At 39.4% G+C, this 22077-nt stretch overlaps 1 protein-coding gene across 2 annotated transcripts in view; it reads right to left on the reverse strand.

Annotated features, from left to right (window-relative positions):
* The window catches only part of RAB6A (RAB6A, member RAS oncogene family), a 61054-nt gene that overhangs the window by 32711 nt on the left and 6266 nt on the right, over positions 1–22077 (reverse strand). The window contains exons 2-5 of one of the 2 annotated variants that reach the window (XM_032166909.2): positions 18440–18493; positions 16221–16326; positions 13861–13972; positions 5462–5555 (exon numbers count right to left, since the gene is read on the reverse strand). In XM_032166909.2, the coding sequence (XP_032022800.1) occupies positions 5462–5555; positions 13861–13972; positions 16221–16326; positions 18440–18493 (366 nt within the window). Of the gene's footprint in view, positions 1–5461; positions 5556–13860; positions 13973–16220; positions 16327–16392; positions 16499–18439; positions 18494–22077 lie in introns of both variants that reach the window. The other variant, XM_032166910.2, reaches the window with a different exon arrangement.

Below are 22077 nucleotides of genomic sequence, written 5' to 3' on the forward strand. Positions count from 1 at the left end.
CATGCTCAGGCCTAAAACCTCTGTCCTTTCTTATTGTTGTTTGGATATTAGGTATTCTCTTTGCCAAGGACAGCAGAGTAAAGGAAAACTACATTCTCAGCCTCAATGGTTAACTATATGTCTTTAAAAATATAAAATATAAGAAACTTTTGTCATAACTTTTTCTATTAAAATTTCCAATGGCATGGTAAACATTAGATTTCTAATATATGCACTGAACTCCAACCACATTAAGTGCATTGTCTAGAATAAAGAGTTGAACTATGGTTATTTGCAGATTCGATTTAGATTTAACTTAGGAAACTTTGCATTTTTCTATACAGCTTATATGTGAAATGGTATCAAAGGCCATGCTTTTGTTAAATATATTAGGATAATTTGTAATGAAACTAAAAGAGAAAAAGTAAACATTTATTTCACTTCTAGTCATTTAAATACTTGTTTTTATTAAAAATTTTGTTTCTAAGTATTATGCCATAAGAAGTAATTAATTATATTTGACTAGTTCTGAAGTTCCTTTAAAAAAACTTTTAGGCCAGTCATGGTGGCTCATGTCTGTAATCTCAGCACTTTGGGAGGCTGAGGCGGGCGGATCACAAGGTCAGGAGTTTGATACCAGCCTGGCCAACATGATGAAACCCCGTCTCTACTAAAAAAAATAAAAATAAAAATTAGCTGGACATGGTGGCATGCGCCTGTAATCCCAGCTACTCGGGAAGCTGAGGCAAGAGAATTGCTTGAACCTGGAGTGGAGGTTGCAGTGAGCCGAGATCATGCCACTGCACTCCAGCCTGAGTGACAGAGCATGACTCCATCTCAAAACAAAATAAAACAAAAACAGAAAGGTTATTTGGAAAAAATAAAATATTTTTAAAAGGAAAAAACCCATAAAAATTCAAGAAATAAACAACCCATAAAAAAGTAACATTATTTGTTAGCTAATACTTCAAATCAGCAAGTCATTTTCCCAAATGACAGAAATATATTCTATAAGATTAATCACCACCAGTTGAAAGGGGAAGATGTTAACCAATTATTTAAATGTGCTTTTTTTTTTTTTTTTTTTTGGAACTGGAGTTTCACTCTTGTTGCCCAGGCTGGAGTGCAATGGCATGATCTCAGCTCACTGCAACCTCTGCCTCCTGGGTTCAAGTGATTCTCCTGCCTCAGCCTCCCGAGTTGCTGGGATTACAGGCGCCCACCACCACGCCCAGCTAATTTTTTGTATTTTTAGTTAGATGGGGTTTCAGCATGTTGGTCAGGCCGGTCTCGAACTCGTGGCCTTAGGAAATCTGCCCGCCTTAGCCTCCCAAAGTGCTGGGATTACAGGAGTTAGCCACCGTGCCTGGCCTAAATGTGCTTATTAACCTAAGGTTTTAATTATCTTTTGGTTTCATTCTCTCATTTTGGGGTTCCGGGTCTTTGTCTTCCTTGACTGAATCATATGAGCAGACAAAACATTGTCTCTAAATAGTGAAATAAAATACTGTGGCACTCCCTTACAAAATGAAAGACAAGTAATAGTTTTTGTGAGTTAAGAAGGAAGCTACACAAAATTAAGTCAACTCAGTTTCAAAAGTCGTAAAATAGAAATTTGGGTTACATTTATATTTAAAAGACAATAAAATCAAGTCCCAATAGCATCAGGAACTTCACCAACATGAGATGTTCAGATAGATAATCTAAATAAGGAAAAATAAGAAAGTAGCAAATGGTGGGTTTTGTTTTGTTTTTTTTTTTTGAGACAGGGTCTTACTCTGTCACCCAGGCTGAGTTCAGTGGCATAATCATGTCTCAGTGCAGTCTCAAACTCCCAGACTCTAGCGATCTTCTCACTTCAGCCTCATGAGTAGCTGGGGCCACAGGTGCATGCTACCACACTCGGCTAATTTTTGTATTTTTTGCTGGGGGGATCTTGCTATGTTGCCTAGGCTGGTCTCAAACTCCAGAACTCAAGGGATCCTCCCACCTCAGCCTCCCAAAGTGCTGGGATTACAGGTGTAAGCCACTGCACCCAGTCGCAAATGGGTTTTGAATTCAGGACAAGATTGTAAAAGAAATCTCTCCTCATTGTCACTAGATAGCTATATCTGCCTGTATGGGTCAGGCTTTTGGAAAAAAAAAATATACCTAGTAATAAAAATGTTCTGGCCAGGCACGGTGGCTCACGCCTGTAATCCCAGCACTTTGGGAGGCTGAGGTGGGTGGATCACGAGGTCAGGAGATTGAGACCATCCTGGCTAACACAGTGAAACCCCGTCTCTACGAAAAATACAAAAAATCAGCCAGGTGTGGTGGCAGGCGCCTGTAGTCCCAGCTACTCAGGAGACTGAGGCAGGAGAATGCCGTGAACCCGGGAGGCAGAGCTTGCAGTGAGCCGAGATCATGCCACTGCACTCCAGCCTGGGCGACAGAGGGAGACTCCATCTCAAAAAAAAAGTTCAAACATCAGATTATGGTAATAGTTGTATAATGCTATAAATTTACTAAAAATTGGCCAGGCAGAGGGCCTCACACCTATAATCTCGAAATCTTGGAGGCCAAGGTGGGAGGATCACCTGAGTTTAGGAGTTCAAGACTAGCCTGGGCAACATGGCAAGAACCTATTCTCTGGAAAAAAATTAAAAATTAGCTGGACATGGTAGTGTGTGCCTGTAGTCCCAGCTATTCTGGAGGCTGAGGTGGGAGAATCACTTGAGCCTGAGAGGTCAAGGCTGCAATGAGCTGTGATCATGCCACTGCACTCCAGCCTGGGCAACAGAGCAAGACCACATCTCAAAAAAATAAAAATAAGAGGGGCCAGGCATGGTGGCTTGCACCTGTAATTCCAGCAATTTGGGAGGCCGAGGCAGGCAGATCACAAGATCAGGAGATCGAGACCATCCTGACCAACATGGTGAAACTCCGTCTCTACTAAAAATACAAAAAAATTAGCTGGGCATGGTGGCACGCGCCTGTAGTCCCAGCTACTTGGGAGGCTGCGGCAGGAGGATCGCTTCAACCCAGGAGGCAGAGGTTGCAGTGAGCCGAGATCATGCCACTGCACTCCAGCCTGGTGAAAGAGCGAGACTCCATCTCAAAAATAAACACATAAATAAATAATAAAAATAAAATTGGAAGCAATCAAACATTATGAAGATACTAGACATCAGTAGTGCTTACTGTATGCTACCTGATAACTCTAGAGTTTCTAAACCTCTGAGACTACGTAGGGTCAGGGCTAGGGGACTACAGCAATGCCTTCTTTAGCTATTAACCAGGAAAAGGACAGCCTGTAGCAGGATATATAAGCAACTAGCTCACACTTTATCAAAATGTCTCTAAAAGAGAAAGCCAGCTGGGTGTGGTGGCTCACACCTGTAATGCCAGCACTCTGGGAGACAGAGGCAGGCAGATCACTTAAGGCCAGGAGTTTGAGACAAGCCTGGCCAACAAGGTGAAACCCTGTCTTTACTAAAAGTACAAAAATTAGTCGGGAATGGTGTTGCACACCTGTAATCCCAGCTACTGGGGAGTGTGAGGCATGACAATCAGTTGAACCCTGGAGGCAGAGGTTGCAGTGAGCCGAGATTGCACCACTGCACTCAGCCTGGGTGACACAGCAAGACCCTGTCTCAAACAAAAAAAAAATAGATATAAGAGAAAAAATATATAAGAAATAGAAAAGAGAAAGCCAGATGAAGCTACTCACTGCTTTGTCTTCGAATAGTGGCATATGGCTAATATAATGGTATAACACAAATTATTTAACTGTCTGTGGCTCCTATGGGTTCAGTTACGTATCACTTACTAAGTTCCATACACATTGCTAGGTTCTGGGAATATATAATTCTGATGAGCGAGAGAGAGAGAGATTTTCAATATACTGTGGTAAGTAATGATACTGTTTTTGCTGAGATCAGGTCTGTGAAAACACATAAGAGAATCAGGTGTCACAGACAGGAGGTAGGATGGGAAATGTCAGAGAAAATGTTACTAAGGAGCTGACATCTAAACTGAAACTTATGTACAATTAGGAAAGGAAAAAAAAATGAACATTCCAAGCAAAGGAAACAAAAGCATGAGCACAAATATCGAACCATGACCATGAAACAATATGTTAATGAGGAAAGAATTAGTGATCATTCAATATTACTTACATAATGATTCAAGGCATGGAGGGAAATACATTAAAAAATATAAAAACAATATAAAGACTTTTTCATAAAGCTTTAATTATTTAAAGGATGTTACTGTTACCCTCTGTTGATCACCCTCAATTAAGAAAATTATTGGTCTAGGTCGGGCACGGTGGCTCACACCTGTAATCCCAGCACTTTAGGAGGCTGAGGCGGGCAGATCGCGAGGTCAGGAGATTGAGAACGTCCTGGCTAACACAGTGAAACCCCGTCTCTACTAAAAATACAAAACATTAGCTGGGCGTGATGCGGGCACCTGTAGTCCCAGCTACTTGGGAGGCTGAGGCAGGAGAATGGCGTGAACCTGGGAGGTGAAGCCTGCAGTGAGCCGAGATCGCGCCACTGCATTCCAGCCTGGGTGACAGAGCAAGACTCCATCTCAAAAAAAAAAAATTATTGGTCCATAAATCTTATATATCTGGGACCACTACTCTACATGATTGAAGAGTTAAGCATGTGAGTCGCTGGCTGACCTATCTTGTAGAAAATGGCTTGATAATGTGGCATCTCCCTATATTTTCCTGCCCTCCCCCAAAAAGACCTGTTGTAAACATTGTTCAAACACCAGCAGTTTATTAAGGATAAAGTAACCAGAATTTACTTTGACAACAAGAAGTAGAACACGATTACTGATAGCAAATACTTGCTTTCATTTATCTCAGTCTTGGCATCAAACTCTGAAATAAAGAAAATTTACTGGCCGGGCATGGTGGCTCACACTTGTCCCAGCACTTTGGGAGGCCAAGGCAGGTGGATCATCTGAGGTCAGGAGTTCGAGACCAGCCTGACCAACATGGAAAAAACCCCATCTCTACTAAAAATACAAAATTAGCCAGGCGTGGTGGCGCATGCCAGTAATCCCAGCTACTCGAGAGGCTGAGGCAGGAGAACTGCTTGAACCCAGGAGGCAGAGGTTGCAGTGAGCCGAGATCGTGCCACTGCATTCCAGCCTGGGCAACAAGAGCGAAACTCCATCTCAAAAAAAAAAAAAAAAAGAAAAGAAAAGAAAAGAAAATTTACCTTTAAAGCAATGCAGTAGGAATGTAGTGACAATATGGTAGATTTATCACTTTGCAGTAGTTCTATTCACAATCTGAAGTTTGGCAAGTCTTTTCTCTTTTTCCAAAAACTATGCCACATTTATATTTTTCACTGTTTGAAAATATACTGCTAGTTTGTAAGGCCTGCTCTTGCCAGGTGGAAGAAAACCTATACACCAGAAAATAGAATACTCACACAATTATTTCACATTTTTTCAATCTGGTAACCTCAACCCAACTTACCTGCTTTACATTGTATCCAGCTTTTGCACTAGTTTCAATAAACATAACATTCAGCTCTTTGGCTTTCCTCTCTCCCTCCTCAATTGACACTTGCCTGTAAAGAAACAAACAAACTTCTTACTTTTGAGACATGAGACAGTATTATAAAGATTATAAAGAAAGCTCTGAAAATAACTTTCCTTGATATAAAGACTGGTTATACAGGTCACATTAGTTTAAAAATTCATTAATCTGCCACACTCTTGAAATTTGTGTGTTTCTGTGTGTTTATACTTAACATTTTTTTTAAAGACTTTTTTTTGTTACTGATTTGCTTTCACTTGACTGGGCTCATCCTGTAATTTTTTTACTTTTACAAACTTAACAGCTTGAGGATGCTCGAGCCCAGGAATGTTGAGGCTGCAGCAAGCCATTATTAGGCCACCACATCACTGCACTCCAGTCTGGGCAACAGACCCTGTCTCAAAAAAAGAAAAAGCTAAAAACAAAACAAAACAAAAAACACTTAATAGCTTGCCTCTGTCCCTTAATATCAGACCACAGGCTTTTGGCCTTAAAATTCAAATCTTTGTGTAAAATAATTTTTATGGCTAGACAATTTGTCAATTTGCTCCTATAATTTATATAACCATTCCCAAACTATTAGAATGCAAGTTGCTTTCCAATTTTACACTACTATGAAAATTGTTGCCCTAAATATCTGTGCTTAATATTTTGTGCACTGCAAATCATTTCCTTAGGTTAGATTTTGTGGATTTCTTTTTTTTTTTGAGAAAGTTTTGCTCTTGTCACCCAGGCTGGAGTGCAATGGTGCGATCTCAGCTCACTGCAATCTTCACCACCTGGGTTCAAGCGATTCTCCTGCCTCAGCCTCCTGAGTAGCTGGGATTACAGGCGCCCACCAGCACACCCGGCTAATTTTTGTATTTTTAGTAGAGACAGAGTTTCACCATGTTGGCCAGGCTGGTCTCAAACTCCTGACCTCAGGTGATCCACCCATCTCAGCCTACCAAAATGCTGGGATTAGAGGTGTGAGCCACCATGCCCAGCCGATTTTGTGAATTTCTGTAAGTGAAGTAAGTGAGTCAAAGACATGTATGGTAAAGCCTCTAGATACAAAATATTAATATTTTAATATTTCCTTTACAGGGTATTTTGTGATGCATTACAATTAGCACTGTGTCTCAAATTGTCAGCTCTCAAGTGCAAGATTATGTCATTTATATTGGTATTCCTAATGCTTAAGCTGGCAGATAAGTATTCCATAAATATACAAATGTTCTGATTAGTTAGATTTAAACTATCAGCTGACAAACCCTGCTTCCTACAACACGGAAAACTGGGCAATGGAAGAGAATTTCCACAAGCTTCCATCTACTTGCAAGTGTGCCCTTATATTCTACCTCTAGTCCTATTACTATGAAAGAATTGTCCTTATTCTCAAAACTTACACCTATGTATTAGATCCCATTCCCTTCTTGCCTACAAGAAATTATTATTCTAGAATTCTCCACTCCCTAAAAACAAGAACATTCTCTTACATAACACTCCAACTGTTAAGATTTTACATTTGCTTGTTTTATCTTCTCATTCTCTCTGTGTATATAAATTTTCTAAAACACTTTTAAAAAACTGTTTGAGAGTAAACTGCCAATCTGCAGACCTTTAGCCCTAAATACTTCAGCAGTGTGAATTTCCTAAAAACAAGGACATTCTCTTATATAACCACAGTACAATTATTAAATCTGGGAATTAACATCAACATCATACCACCATTGAATCTATAGGTTTTATTCTTGTCAATTATCCCAATAACATCCTTTACTGCCAGTTATTCCAATGTCCTTTATAGCAAATTAAATACTTCTTCAGAAAGAAACTTTCTCAATTATTTGGTTATCCTGAGGTACTTGGAACGAGGGAGGGAGTGACGGAGGGAAGCAGAGGAAAGGAGGATAAATGCTCGAGTCAGTCTCTGGCATCTTCCAAAGGTGACCAATGAGTTTTCTCCTTAAGTATATTATTATTATTTATTATTATTATTATGACTCGTGGATTTAAACATATTTTATAGTCATTACTGATTTTCAAGTTTTCCTACAGTTTGACCAGTAAAGCTTCTTTGAGTTGGCTCTCCTGAATCTGACATAACCTCAATGGTCTTTCTTTGATTTATGGTATGACATGATGTTCCAGCCCCATTGTTTACATTTTCTGGCCCAGATGCCTAATTTGTCATTTCTTCAAGTAGCCCTGGTTCCTTTGGAAAGAAACAGTATTTACATATGGTAATGTGGGCTCATTCCTCCTGGTTTAAATCTTTTCAGTAGACAGAGCTAGAAAATATTAAAAATTTTCAAATGCTAAAAAATGTAATGAATTCATGCTTATATTTTTTATATTTAACTTTATTAATCTTATATCTGTATTTCCATCTCCCGTGTCCAAAATCCCAGTTCCCAAAGACAATCATTAAGCAAAGTATTCACTTATTTCATGCAGAATACAGACAATCATTTTGAAATAACAATATCCAACATCATCACCAACATGTTTACTAAAAACAGTTAAGATCTAGCCAGGTGTGGTGGCTCACGCCTGTAATCCCAGCACTTTGGGAGGCCAAGGCGGGTGGATCATTTGAGGTCAGAGTTCAAGACCAGCCTGGCCAACATGATAAAACCCCATCTCTACTAAAAATATGAATTGGCTGGGTGTGGTGGTGCATCCCTGTAGTCCCAGCTACTCAGGAGGCTGAAGCAGGGGAATGACTTAAACCCGGGAGGTGGAAGTTGCAGTGAGCCGAGGTTGTGCTACTGCACTCCAGCCTGGGCAACAGAGCGAGACTCAGCCTTGAAAAAAAAGTTAATTTTTTTTTTTTTTTTTGAGACAATGTCTCGTTCTGTTGCACACATGAGTGCAGTGGCAGGATTGTAGCTCACTGTAACCTCGAACTCCTGACCTCAAATGATCCTTCTGCTTCAGCTTCCTTTGGGAATAGAGGTGTTAAGTCACTATGCCTAGCCCATTTTCTTTAAACTTATAATTTATCTTTCCTTTTTGGCCCTGATTTATAGTTTAATGGCTATACAGGTCCCAGTCCCTCATTTTGGCCACTCATGGGCCCACTAATTGGGACTCAAAGGCTTTCTGCTCAATGGCATAGATGCAGAGGAGCACACTTCCACTAGGCATGCATTTACCACTTGGTATCTCTGAAGCAGTGGCTTCCCTTCAAACTCTGCGGGCACCACCAGGACTTGAAAGATGGACATACAGCACAGTGGTGTGAGGGCTGTATCCTCTACCTCCACCATGCTCTGCCTCCAGGTCCTGCTGAAGCTTCTCCTGGAAGTACTTGATGCCGAGCTCCACAGCAGCAGTCCAGCTGGGATGGCAGCCCAGTAGTGTCCTCATTTTGTTTTAGGTAATGTGTATATACATCGGTATTTCTCTCTTAAGTAAACTGTACCATATGTTACATACTACTTCACCTTGCATTTTTTCACTTAGTCATATATCCTGAAGATTCACTCCACAGTAATATATACATTCTTCATTCCTTTTTGTACCTGTCTAGTACTCCTTTAAAAGGATGTTCGTAAGTTTGTCAAACCATTTTCCTTTTGTGGGCACCTGGGTTGTTTACAGTCTTCAGACATTACAAATAGTGCTAGATATTACAAATAGTGCTATAGGAAATAGACTTGTATATATGTCTTTTTGTACTCTTACCAATGTATCTTGAGGAGATTCCTAGAAGTGGGATTTCCAGGTCAAGGGCTAAATGTCTATACTAGATATTGCCAAAAATCAACTCTCTCTCCTCCATAGGAGTATTACCATTCTGCATTGCCTCAGCAATTTATGAGAGTAACTGCTTTCCTTATAGCCTTGCTAGCAGAGGATTTCAACAAACTTGGAATTCTGGCAGTCTGAATCTGAGGCAAAAATATTTCTCAGTGCAGTTTCAATCAGTACTTCAGTAAGAGCAAGACTGAGCTTCTTTTCAGATAATTAAGAGCTACGTTACTCTCTCCATGAACCGTTCATATTTCTAGTCAATTTTTCTATAGCGATGTTTATCTTTTTTCTTCTCTATTTTTAGAGACTTTTTTATTTGGGATATTAGCCATTTTTGATATGATTTACAAATACTTTTCCCTAGTTTGCCATTTGCTTTGTTTATAATGTTTAAAGTAATCAAACTTTACATTTTCCCTTATTTTGTGTCATAGCATTAGTATCATTAAGAACCAGAATTCAGTTAGTCCTTATTTTATTTTCACAATTAAATCTCTAATCTCTTTAGAATTTGTCCTGGTGTAATAGGAGAACCTGATCCAATTTTATCTTTTCTATACACTTAACCAGTTACTCCAATCAATTTATTACATAGTTCATTTTCCCCAGTGATTTGAGGTACCACCTTCATACTTATTTTCCATATGAAACTGGGTCTGTTTCTTTTTTTCTTTTTTTTTTTTTTTTTTGAGACAATCTCACTCTGTTAGCCAGGCTGGAGTGCAATGGCACGATCACAGCTCACTGCAACCTCCACCTCCTGGGCTCAAGCAATTCTTCTGCCTCAGCCTCCTGAGCAGCTGGGATTACAGGCACGTGCCACCATATCCAGCTAATTTTTGTATTTTTAGTAGAGACGAGGTTTCACCAGGTTGGCCAGGCTGGTCTCGAACTCCTGACCTCAGGTAATCCACCTGCCTTGGCCTCCCAAAGTGCTGGGACTACAGCCATGAGCCACCGCGTTCGCCTGTTTCTAGCTTTTCTACTCTGTTCTACTTTTCCGTAACTTTTCATGCAGCAAGACCACATTGCTTTAATTATAGAGGCTTTTTTTTTTTTTTTTTGACAGTCTCACTCTGTCACCCAGGCTGGAGTGCAGTGACACGATCTCACATCACTGACCTCCACCTCCTGGGATCAAGTGATTCTCATGTCTCAGCCACCCGAGTAGCTGGGATTACAGGCATGTGCCACCTCACCTGGCTAATTTTTATATTTTTAGTAGAGACAGAGTTTCGCTATTTTGGCCAGGCTGGTCTCGAACTCCTGGCCTCAAGTGATCTGCCTGCCTTGGATTCCCAAAGTGCTGGGAGGGGTGAGCCACTACGCTGGCCAGATTTTTCTTTTACTATTATTAATATAAATAGGGTCATCTTGTTCATCTTATCTTATAACTTCAGAGGTGAGAGGAGCATTCTGTCTTGAACCTACTGTAGTGAGATTTTCAACTCCACCACTTCAGTGTGACTACTCGTCAACAACATTAGTAACCTCCAAACTTCTAAATCCAGTGGTTAATTCTCAGTCTTCATTTGGTTTGACCTTAAAGAGCATTTGGCATAGTTAATAACTGTCTTCTCCTTAAAACATTTATTTTCATTTGGCTTTCAGGGCTGGGCGCGGTGGCTCACACCTGTAATCCCAGCACTTTGGGAGGCTGAGGCAGGTGGATCACGAGGTCAGGAGATCAAGACCATCCTGGCTAACACGGTGAAACCCTGTCTCTACTAAAAACACAAAAAATTAGCCGGGCGTGCTGGCGGGTGCCTAGTCCCAGCTACGCGGGAGGCTAAGGCAGGAGAATGGCGCGAACCCGGGAGGGGGTGCTTGCAGTGAGCTGAGATTGCGCCACTGCACTCCAGCCTGGGAGACAGCGAGACTCTGTCTCAAAAAAAAAAAAAAAAAAAAAAAAAGAAAAGAAAAAGAAAACATTGTGCATTTAAATCTTCTGAATCATAGTCAATCTAACAGGAGAATATGCTATGTATTCAAACTTATCAATCATTCCCTTTATGGCTTCAGGATTTCATGCCATGCTTATAAAAGGCCAAAATATAAAGATGCTTTAAAAAATTAAGTATTTTAGCCATTTGAAAATCATTTTTGTGGAATGAACAAGCTCTAATTCTTTTAAATGTGAACAGTTGAGAGATGATAGTTTGGCAAAGATTACCAAGAAAGATGGTAATTTCAAAGCAAATGACAAATATTACCTTAAAGAAGAATTATTATAAATATAATTTTAGATAGGGCGTGGTGGCTCATGCCTGTAATCCCAACACTTTGGGAAGTCCAGGCGGGTGGATCACCTGAGGTCAGGAGTTCGAGACCAGCCTGGCCAACATGGTGAAACCCCGTCACTACTAAAAAATACAAAAATTAGCCAGATGTGGTGGCAAGCTCTTGTAATTCCAGCCACTCAGGAGGCTGAGGCAGGAGAATCACTTAAGCCTGGGAGACTGAGGTTGCAGTGAGCCAAGATTGTGCCATTGTACTCTAGCCTAAGCGACAAGAGCAAAACTCCATCTCAAAAACAAACAAACAAACAAACAAACAAAAAATATATATATATATAATTTGATAAGTTTCTACCATTTGTGCACTCAACTGAAATATTACGCAATAAAAAAATCCTTATAAGCATACTCCTCAGATAACTCTGGCTATAAAGGGAAACAATTCAGATATACAATTTTTCTATTTAAAAATGAAGAGGCCGGGCGCGGTGACTCATGCCTGTAATCCCAGCACTTTGGAAGGCCAAGGTGGGCGGATCACAAGGTCAGGAGTTTGAGACCAGCCTGGCCAACACAGTGAAACCTCGTCTCTACTAAAAATACAAAAAATGAGCCGGGCATGGTGGCAGGCACCAGTAATCCCAGCTACTTGGGAGGCTGAGGCAGGAGAATCGCTTGAGCCTGGGAGACAGAGGTTGCAGTGAGCCGAGATCGCGCCATTGCACTCCAACCCAGGTGACAATGCGAGACTCCAACTCAAAAATAAATAAATAAATAAAATGAAGGTACTGGCAGGGCGCAGTGGCTCACGCCTGGCACTTTGGGAGGCTAAGGCGGGTGGATCACGAGGTCAGGAGTTCAAGACCAGCCTGGCCAACATGGTGAAACCCCGTCTCTACTAAAAATACAAAAATTTGCAGGATGCAGTGGCAGGCGCCTGTAATCCCAGCTACTCAGGAGGCTGAGGCAGAAGAATCGCTTGAACCCAGGTGGTAGAGGTTGCAATCAGCTGAGATCACACCACTGCATTCCAGCCTGGGTGACAGAATGAGACTCCATCTAAAAAAAAAAAAAAAAAAGTATCTACAAAGTCTCTAGAGTGAGGATAAATAAAATAGTGAAAATTTCCTTCATAGCAATTCATGTCCAAAACAGATTTTTATAAAGAAAAGATGAAATCATTTCGAATTTACTTTTAAATTAAGAAAGAATTTTTTGCAACTGTACTACCAATTCTTTTTTTTTTTTTTTTGAGACGGAGTCTCACTCTGTTGCCCAGGCTGGAGTGCAGTGGCACGATTTCAGCTCACTGCAACCTCCGCTCCCCCAGTTCAAGCAATTCTCCTGCCTCAGCCTCCCGAGTAGCTGGGATTACAGGTGCATGCCACAGCGCCCAGCTAATTTTGTATTTTTAGTAGAGACGGGGTTTCACCATCTTGGCCAGGCTGGTCTTGAACTCCTGACCTAGTGTTCCACTGTCCTTGGCCTCCCAAAGTGCTGGGATTACAGTTGTGAGCCACCGCGCCCGGCCTGTACTAACAATTCTAACTGAGGTGCCATGGGCAGAAATGGGCTTCACATCTCCACAAGTCTTTTAACAATGGCTTTCTTTGCAACACTTGAATTAATGTCACAAGTTCATTACCCGAATTTCAATATCCATCTCATGAATAAACAAATAAATAGTAAAAGCTCTTACTATTAAGTAGTATAGTCAAAACTATTTAAAGCAGAAAGAATATGCAGTAAATCGCTTAAGAATGCTGAAAGCAAAGATTCAAGCCATGGGTTCTACAGTGAATGTTAATATATTTTGCATCCTGTGACTTGAATATCACTTTGCTCATTTGACTAAGGTATCACAATCAAGCTATTCAGTGCAACTACACAGTCTGGCTCAGCCACACAATTAAAAACAACAACCAAAAAACAAAAATGCACACCACTGAATTATAACGAATGTTTATAAGAAGACTACTAAGAAAAGAGTGTGCATTTAATCATTATGAACAATTTTTAAAGATAAGGTTTTTCCAAAATGGTTTGCTCTTTAACAAAACACTTTTCATGCTTATGAGATCTAAAAAATGCAAAATATTTACCGGCTTCATGTCTAAACAAACTTGCACAAGAGTTATTTACACATGGGCTTAAACAAAATAAAATTCATTTCCCTTAAGGACTGGGTGTTTAATATTTACATTTATATTTGAGGTTCCCACGCTAAAGAAAAGCAGGGGAGGACATAAACTTAAGGATTAAGCATGTCTCCTTTCAAAACAATTTTTCAGTGAACAAAAATAAAAGGCTGCATAACACAGAAATCAAACATTACACACACATAAAATAACTCCATACCTCTTGTCAGCAAGATCTGTTTTATTTCCTACTAGCATGATGATAACATCACTTCCTCTTTCTGTTCTGACATCATCAATCCACTTTGTAGTTTGCTGGAATGAGTTAACATCTGGTATAGGAGGGTAGACAGAGAGATTAGTGTTGCTGAAAAATGCCTCCCCAGGTGGTGGGCACCTCCCTCCAAAAAAGCCCTGGAAGTTGGAAGGGGGCTGGCACATTAGTACCCCACTTTTAATGTGCCTGCAACATGACTCCATTTTATCTGATTACAACTGTCAGCAATTTAAACAAATTACAAGAATAAAATCTTCAAGGTTCCTTTTAGAGTAGTTTAAAAATTTTTTGAACACGACCAAATGAGTGCAATGTAGTATTTAACTGAAAAAAAAAAAAACTTTTTGAAATATAAGGACAGCTATGGCAGATAATATGGTGTCACATTGCCACAATGCTTTTTTGATCACTTACACATACCAAACATGACAAAGAAAGCATTTTCCAAAGTATGTCAGCCAGTAAGTCCCAACACATCCAGAAAATTTGTAAAGCCTTTCAATAGCTTTCAACACCACTGTTTGCACTGCTTCCTCAGTTTGTGATCACTTTAACCTAAAGTTTATTTGTTTAATGCATCAGAAACGCTTGTAACAAAATTTATCTTTTCTAGTGTTGGATTCTAAGTAGAGTACTTCAACACTTATTAAAGCAGCTAAACATACTAATATTTAATCACATTTGTGGATTTAAAAAAAATACACCAGGTTTCACTTGCTGTGGTTAAAGTAAGCACAAACATTTTAAAGCTACAAAACGGGTCAATGCACAATATGAACATACCTCTTTTTTTTAAAACAAACAGCAACCCAAAGTAAAGGTGCAAAGGAAGAAAGACTGCATATAGCACCTATCTCAAAAAAAGTCCTTGAATGCAATCTTCTAATTTTGCCAGCACAATTATTCATTATTAGATAACGATTCCTAATTGAGGAGATATGCAAAAATGTATAGTAACAGTATTACTAGTCCAAATGAATAGTTCCTTTGTCTATTTAAGATTTTTTTTAGCCCAAGATACTACATCTGTGTAGTGTGGTACATATTTTTTAAAAATTTAAAAAGAAAGCCCCAGATACTGGGCTGGGCACAATGGTTCATGCCTGTAATCCTAGCACTTTGGTTTTTGTTGTTGTTGTTGTTGTTGTAGTTGAGACGGAGTTTTGCTCTTGTTGCTCAGGCTGGAGTGCAATGGCACGATCTCGGCTCACTGCAACCTCCGCCTCCCAGGTTCAAATGATTTTCCTGCCTCAGTCTCTCAAGTAGCTGGGATTACAGGCATGCGCCACCACACCTGGCTAATTTTGCATTTTTAGTAGAGATGGAGTTTCATCACGTTGGTCAGGCTGGTCTCAAACTCCTGACCTCAGGTGATCCGCCTGCCTTGGCCACCCAAAGTGTGGGGATTTCCGGCGTGAGCCACTGTGTCCGGCCTAATCCTAGCACTTTAGAAGGCTGAGGCAGGAGGATCACTTGAGCCCAGGAGTTCAAGACCCTGGTTTTCCTATAAATTATGAACCACTATATGGAATAATGTTTAATATTGCCTAATATAGGTCATAAACCAATTTACAAAGGCAATTTCAATCAGAAGGCATTTTCTTGTCAGTCACCAATGCTTCAGGGAAAATTTACAGTCACTTAAAAGGCCACAGGCATTATTCAATCTTTAGAAAAAAGAAAAAGACTACTAGTTGTTTCACCTCCTATTTAAAATTTTTTTCTTGGAGAGAAATGAAAGTGTAATTTGTTAGCAACAAAGTCAATAAATCAGTCACAGAACCAAAATATGATTCAAATAAAAAAGATTAATAGAAAACTGTACATTATGTTTTCTCTGTCTTCCTCTACAGAGAGAGAACGGCTGGAAGGGGAAAGCAGAGAAAAGCTGGCTAGCAGAAGCTTGTAATAGCCTCAATAGAAAGCTTGGAGGATTTGGAAAACTTGGCAAGAGACTTAAATGCAGATTATTTTATTTTAGAGAAATCTGAGATCAAGGAAACATTCCTCCAACTATAATTATGGTATGGTTTACGAATAACAGGATACTAAGAAACCCTTGAAGAGGATTCATAATTGGACCCAAAAGAAAATTTCTGGGGCAAAAAACCTGGCACAGTTACATATAAAGCATATTGGTATAAACACCAAAGCAAATATTTCTGACCTGGCTGGTATGTAATTTACTATGATAAAACTTATTTTTACATGCCAGTAAGGAAAACAAGCACAAGACAAGAACATGCATGCAGCTAAGCTAAAGGCTGAAAGAAGATTAGAAATGCATAATTCCCTCCACTCACTTGTGATATCATAAACAACAACTGCCACAGTGGAGTCACGAATGTAGCTAGGAATCAAGCTCCTGAACCGCTCTTGACCTGCTGTGTCCCATAATTGCAATCGTACCTAACAACAAAATCAGTCAAACAAGCAAGAAAAATAAGAAATGTCAACCCGTTGCAATATACCTACTTGTGATATCGTAAACTACTACAGCTGCAGCAGAATCACGGATGTAACTGGGAATGAGGCTACGGAAACGTTCCTGACCCGCAGTATCCCACAGCTGAAGCCTGATCTGTGAGATGGGAAAAAATAAATAAAAAAAAAAAAAAACCAAACTAATACTAAAAAGAAAAAAGAAACAATTTTTTTTTAAAAGGGAGAGGGTGGGAAGGAAGTAGAAAGAAGACTCATGCAAGAGGTTGCAGGGAGTGAGGAAAGAAAATAACACAAAACTCCTTTTTCAAAAGGGAGAAATATTAAAAATTTGCATACTCCAAACACAAATGACTGGAAAATGCCACTGGGAAAAGTTTCACAGAATCAGAAATATGGCTTCCTTTTTCCCTACCTAAAACCTATTTGAATCCCTAGGCCTTCCAGGTGGCAAAAAGTAGACTGTTGATGGTTAAATACAGAGAAAGAAACAAAACAAAACAAAAAAACCTAAGGTAAATGTCAATGAGCAGCCTAAGCTATCAGAGTAAAGGAAATAATGCTTCTTTGAAAGCTTCTCTCAAGCTAAAATGTGTCTCTTTCCTATTGGGTCTAGAATGCTTTGAAACCGGGTCTTTAACTACTGTGCTTGTATTTCTCCCATTCGTTTTTCCCCAGAATATGCGAGTGTGTGTGTGCGCACGCGCGAGTGTGTGTGTATAATGTAACAAAAAGGAGGAAGACCTTTTTGCAGCCCTACATAAAAATGTCTTTACGGACTATCTCATATCTATATTACAGGAAGAAAAGCCTAAAAACAAGTATCAAGTTCTTGCATCATGATAAAGTAGTTTCCAAGGTTTCAAATTTTTTTTTTTTTTTTTTTTTTTTGAGACAGAATCTCATTCTTGTCGCTCAGGCTGAAGTGTAGTGGTGTGATCTTGGCTCACTGCAACCTCTGCCTCCCGGGTTCAAACAATTCTCCTGCCTCAGCCTCCCGAGTAGCTGGGATTACAGGCGCCCGCCACCACGCCCAGCTAATTTTTGTACTTTTAGAAGAGATGGGGTTTCACCATGTTGGCCAGGCTGGTCTTGAACTCCTGACCTCAGGTGATCTGCCCACCCTGGCCTCCCAAAGTGCTGGGATTACAGGCGTGAGCCACCGCACCCAGCCGCTTTCAAATTTTAAGAAATGACATGCTATATATCAAAACATAAAAGAGAATATTCAGGAAAAAAAACACATAAGAAATAACACTGGAAATAAAATAATGTTTTTGGGTGCAGGTCTCAAAATACTGCATTTAAGATATTCACTGTTTAGGTGACAAGTATGTCTTCAAGGGGTAGTGGGCTAGAATACAGATTTTACACTGTATTTAAAGAAAACATTCCAAAGGATGAAAGACAAAAATCCAACAAATAAATATACTTTTTTTTTTTTTTTTTGCAACGGAGTTTCGCTCTTGTTGCCCAGGCTAGAGTGCAATGGCGCAATCTCAGCTCACTGCAACCTCCACCTCCTGGGTTCAAGCGGTTCTCCTGCCTCAGCCTCCCAAGTAGCTGGGATTATAGGCGCCCGCCACCACGCCTGGCTAATTTTTTATATTTTTAATAGAGACGGGGTTTCATCATGTTGACCAAGCTGGTCTCAAACTCCTGACCTCAGATGATCCACCTGCCTCAGCCTCCCAAAGTGCTGGGATTACAGGTGTGAGCCACCACACCCAGCCCACATAACTTCTTTTTTGTCAGTCACTTTGATACACATCCTATCCTGACAAAAAAAATCTTGAAGTTCACAAATTGAAATCAAGAGTGGCATTTAGGTCTTTAGTAGCTTTAATTTCTTCATAAAAATTCTCCTTTAATTCTCTGTAAAGCTCTTTGTTTTCATTTTTCCAAATCAAGATGACTGCCAAGTACTACTCGCTCGGTAATAAGAGTTTTTCTCAACAACTGTAAACTATCTTTGGTAACTTTGCTAAGTACTTCTTATGGTGACAATCATTGATAACTTTGATCACAGTTTTCTAACCTGGAATGTTGCAGAAAATTGCACACTGAAAATATTACTCACTGTTCGATCCTCCAAGTACATAGTTTTTGATAAAAAGTCAATGCCAATTGTTGCCTGTAAAACAAAACAAAGAAGTTAACAAATAAACAGTTTAATGGTGGCCAGCAGTTTAGGATTCAAATGGGACTCATGATTGTGGAAGAAATAATGAATAAACAAATCAATACAACATAGTCAATTAAGGACAAACAAAATTTCCAGTGATAATGATTTCCATGTATTCAGCACTTGCTTCATATCAGAGATTGTTTTAAGCCTTCTACATGAACATCTCTAATCTTTATACATTCCTGCCAGGTAGCTTATTCTCATCCCTATTTTTCTCATTTTACAAATAACACGATAATGGTAACTTTGGTTTAAATATTTGTATTTGAACTTTAGTTTGAGTATCTGATTGTTTTCCACTCAGAATGGTATTTGCCCCAAGAGCAGTTTTATAAAATATTGCTGATATATTGTCAACTGTCCTAATGCCATAGACAGCCAGAGACTCACAAACATCATAACTTTCCATAACAGACATGATTTTTCCAATATAAAATAAAAGTCATTAGGTAAGGAAAACAAGTTTTCCTCTGTACCACACAATGATAGCTTCCTTCTGTGGTGAAAACACATGTAAAGTTCTATTGCCTGGCTGCTATTTTCTCTATCAAGAGAAAATGGTGAAGTAAGAGAATAGAAAGAAGGCAGACTACAAAAAAGAAAGGAAAAAAAGTATACAAGTTAAAAACCAGTCCAATATTAATTAGGGGAGATAAATAAAAAGAATGGAAGAAAGACAAATGACCCCAGAAAGAGGATGTTGATATGGACTCTATTTTAGAAGTTTAACCACCTCATTAATGTTTGTGTGCACATATACTATGTATATGTGTGTATGTGTGTGTACATACATACTTTTTCCCTAAATATCTTTGTGCCATATTCCTTAAAACAGAAACTGAGTCTGCGCATTTAAAATATGAGTCACTAAGAATTTTAAGTTCCTAAAAAACAATTAAAAACTAGATCAGAAAAGTGGTCCATCAGTTGGGGATTTTATTTCTGTTGGCAGGAAAATAGAATTTTGTGTGTGTCATAGTTGAGTTCTCACGAGATCTGATGGTTTTATAAAAGGATTTCCCCTCTCTTTGCTCTGTGCTTCTTGTTGCTGCCATGTGAAGAAGGACATGTTTGCTTCCCCCTCTGCCATGATTGTAACTTTCCTGAGGCCTCCCCAGCCATGCGGAACTTTGAGTCTATTAAACCTCTTTCCTTTATAAATTACCCAGTCTTGGGTTATCTCTTTATTAGCAGCATGAGAACAAACTAATACATGTGTCTCCTTTAATTTCTCCCAGCAGTGTTTTCTATAGTCTTATGCTGTTTGTTAAATTTGTTCCTAAGTATTTTATTCTTTTCTGATGCTTCTGTAAATAAAATTTAAATAATTTTTTTTTTTTTTTGAGACAGGGTCTCACACTCTGTTGCCCAAGCTGGTATATAGGGGTGTGATTTTGGCTCAGTGCAGCCTCAACCTCCTGGCTCAAGCAATCCCGTCGAGTAGCTGGGACTACAGGTGCATGCCACCATGCCCCACTAATTTCTGTATTTTTTTGTAGAGACAGGGTTTTGCCATGTTGTCCAGGCTAGTCTGGAACTCCTAGGTTCAAGAGATCTTCCGCACTTGGCCTTCCAACGCGCTGGGACTATAGGCATGAGCCACTGCACCCTGCCTAAAGATAATATCCTTACATGAAAAACCAATGCAATGTTGGTAAGTCTTTACATGTTTTTACACATATTCAAGAATGAAAGCTACAGTAAATTACATAAATTGATTATCCACTAAGTGCTGATTTATACACATTGCCCCATTTATTTCTCATTTATTCGTTCATCAATTATTTATTTACTTATTTAGAGACAGAGTCTCGCTCAGTCGCCCAGGCTGGAGTGCAGTGGCATGATCTTGGCTCACCGCAATTTCTGCCTCCTGGGTTCAAGCAATTCTAGTGCCTCAGCCTCTCAAGTAGCTGGGATTACAGGTATTCACCACCAAGCCCTGCTACTTTTTGTATTTTTAGTAGAGATGGGGTTTCGTCATGTTGGCCAGGCTGGTCTTGAACTCCTGGCCTCAAGTGATCCCCCCCGACCTCGGCCTCCCAAAGTGCCGGGATTACAGGCACGAGCCAATGTGCCCAGCTTGCTCATCAAATATTTATTAAGCACGTACTTGCAAATACTGTGTAAGGTCCAAGAGTGATGAACAAACATGCAGTTAGTCTCTACCCAAATTGGACGGAACACATTTAAAAATCATGTAAACCTGTCCACATTCATCAGGAATATTTATTGAACTCTATTCCTTCCAAATACTGGGGGGGAAAAAAAAGATTTATTTTACTTATTTATTTTATTTTATTTTATTTTATTTATTTATTTTGAGAGACAGAGTCTTGCTCTGTCACCCAGGCTGGAGTGCAGTGTGGTGATCTTGGCTCACCGCAACCTCCTCCTCCTAGGTTCAAGCAATTGTCCTGCCTCAGCTTCCCAAGTAGCTGGGACTACAGGTGTGCACCACCACACCCGGTTAATTTTTGTATTTTTTAGTAGAGACAGGGTTTCCCTATATGTTGGCCAGGCTGGTCTCGAACTCCTGACCTCAAGTGATCTGCCCACCTCGGCCTCCCAAAGTGCTGGGATTACAGCCATGAGCCACTGCGCCTGGCCGAAAGAAATATTTATTGATTGCCTACTAGGCACCATCATTAGGAGCTGAGAATCCTGTGGTAAAAGAATAAAAAGCAGACAAGAATCTATGCCCTTGCAGAGGTTACAGTCTGCTAAGACAGACAAACAATAAGCTAATTAAGTAAAATAGTATGTTAGAGAGTAGTATAAGAGAAAAAAAAACAGGAAAAGAACTATAGAAAATATTATGGTATGGTGTCAATATTTTTAGATAGGATACTCAACAAAGGCTAAGAAAATGACTCTCACCACTCCTACCCACATATCTATATACTGTAAACCAGTACCTTGCATTTCAATATATAAGATATTTTTAGTTACATAAATAAAACACCACAAACTTTATGTATGTCAATTCCTGTAGCGCAAATATTTCTAACAAATAGGTTTTTAAAGAAAAAATTGAACTGTTTCTCAAATTCCATATAAACGCTTATGCATTTCTCATTCACTTTGACTTAATATGAGATTACTGCATATAGGCTGCAGAAAGTTCACACTCAAGAACAGCTATGTAAAGAATGTAAAACAACAGCAATTCAAAAGGTGACTTCAAAAGCAAAGAAAAAGATATTCCACTGAACACTTCATTTTCTCTTCCATGACAAAAACATTCACTTGAGAATGTATTAATTCGAACATCAAAGTACATTTGTTGACATACATAGGCAACATCACAAAGATAACTAAAAGTAAATTTTATAGTATGTAAGTCAAGAACAGTACTCTCTTCCTTCTCTGAATATAGCAAGTTGTGACTTACAAATTATGCAGCTAGGTAGTACTATAAAAGCCACAATCATTATCATGCTTAAGATCATGTTTTCCTAAATGCATTTCGTTCTTTTTTTTTTTTTTGAGACAGAGTCTCACTCTGTCACCCAGGCTGGAGTGCAGTG

The sequence above is a fragment of the Hylobates moloch genome, unplaced genomic scaffold (genome assembly GCF_009828535.3).
Source record: "Hylobates moloch isolate HMO894 unplaced genomic scaffold, HMol_V3 SCAFFOLD_11, whole genome shotgun sequence".
Classification (NCBI taxonomy): Eukaryota; Metazoa; Chordata; class Mammalia; order Primates; family Hylobatidae; genus Hylobates; species Hylobates moloch.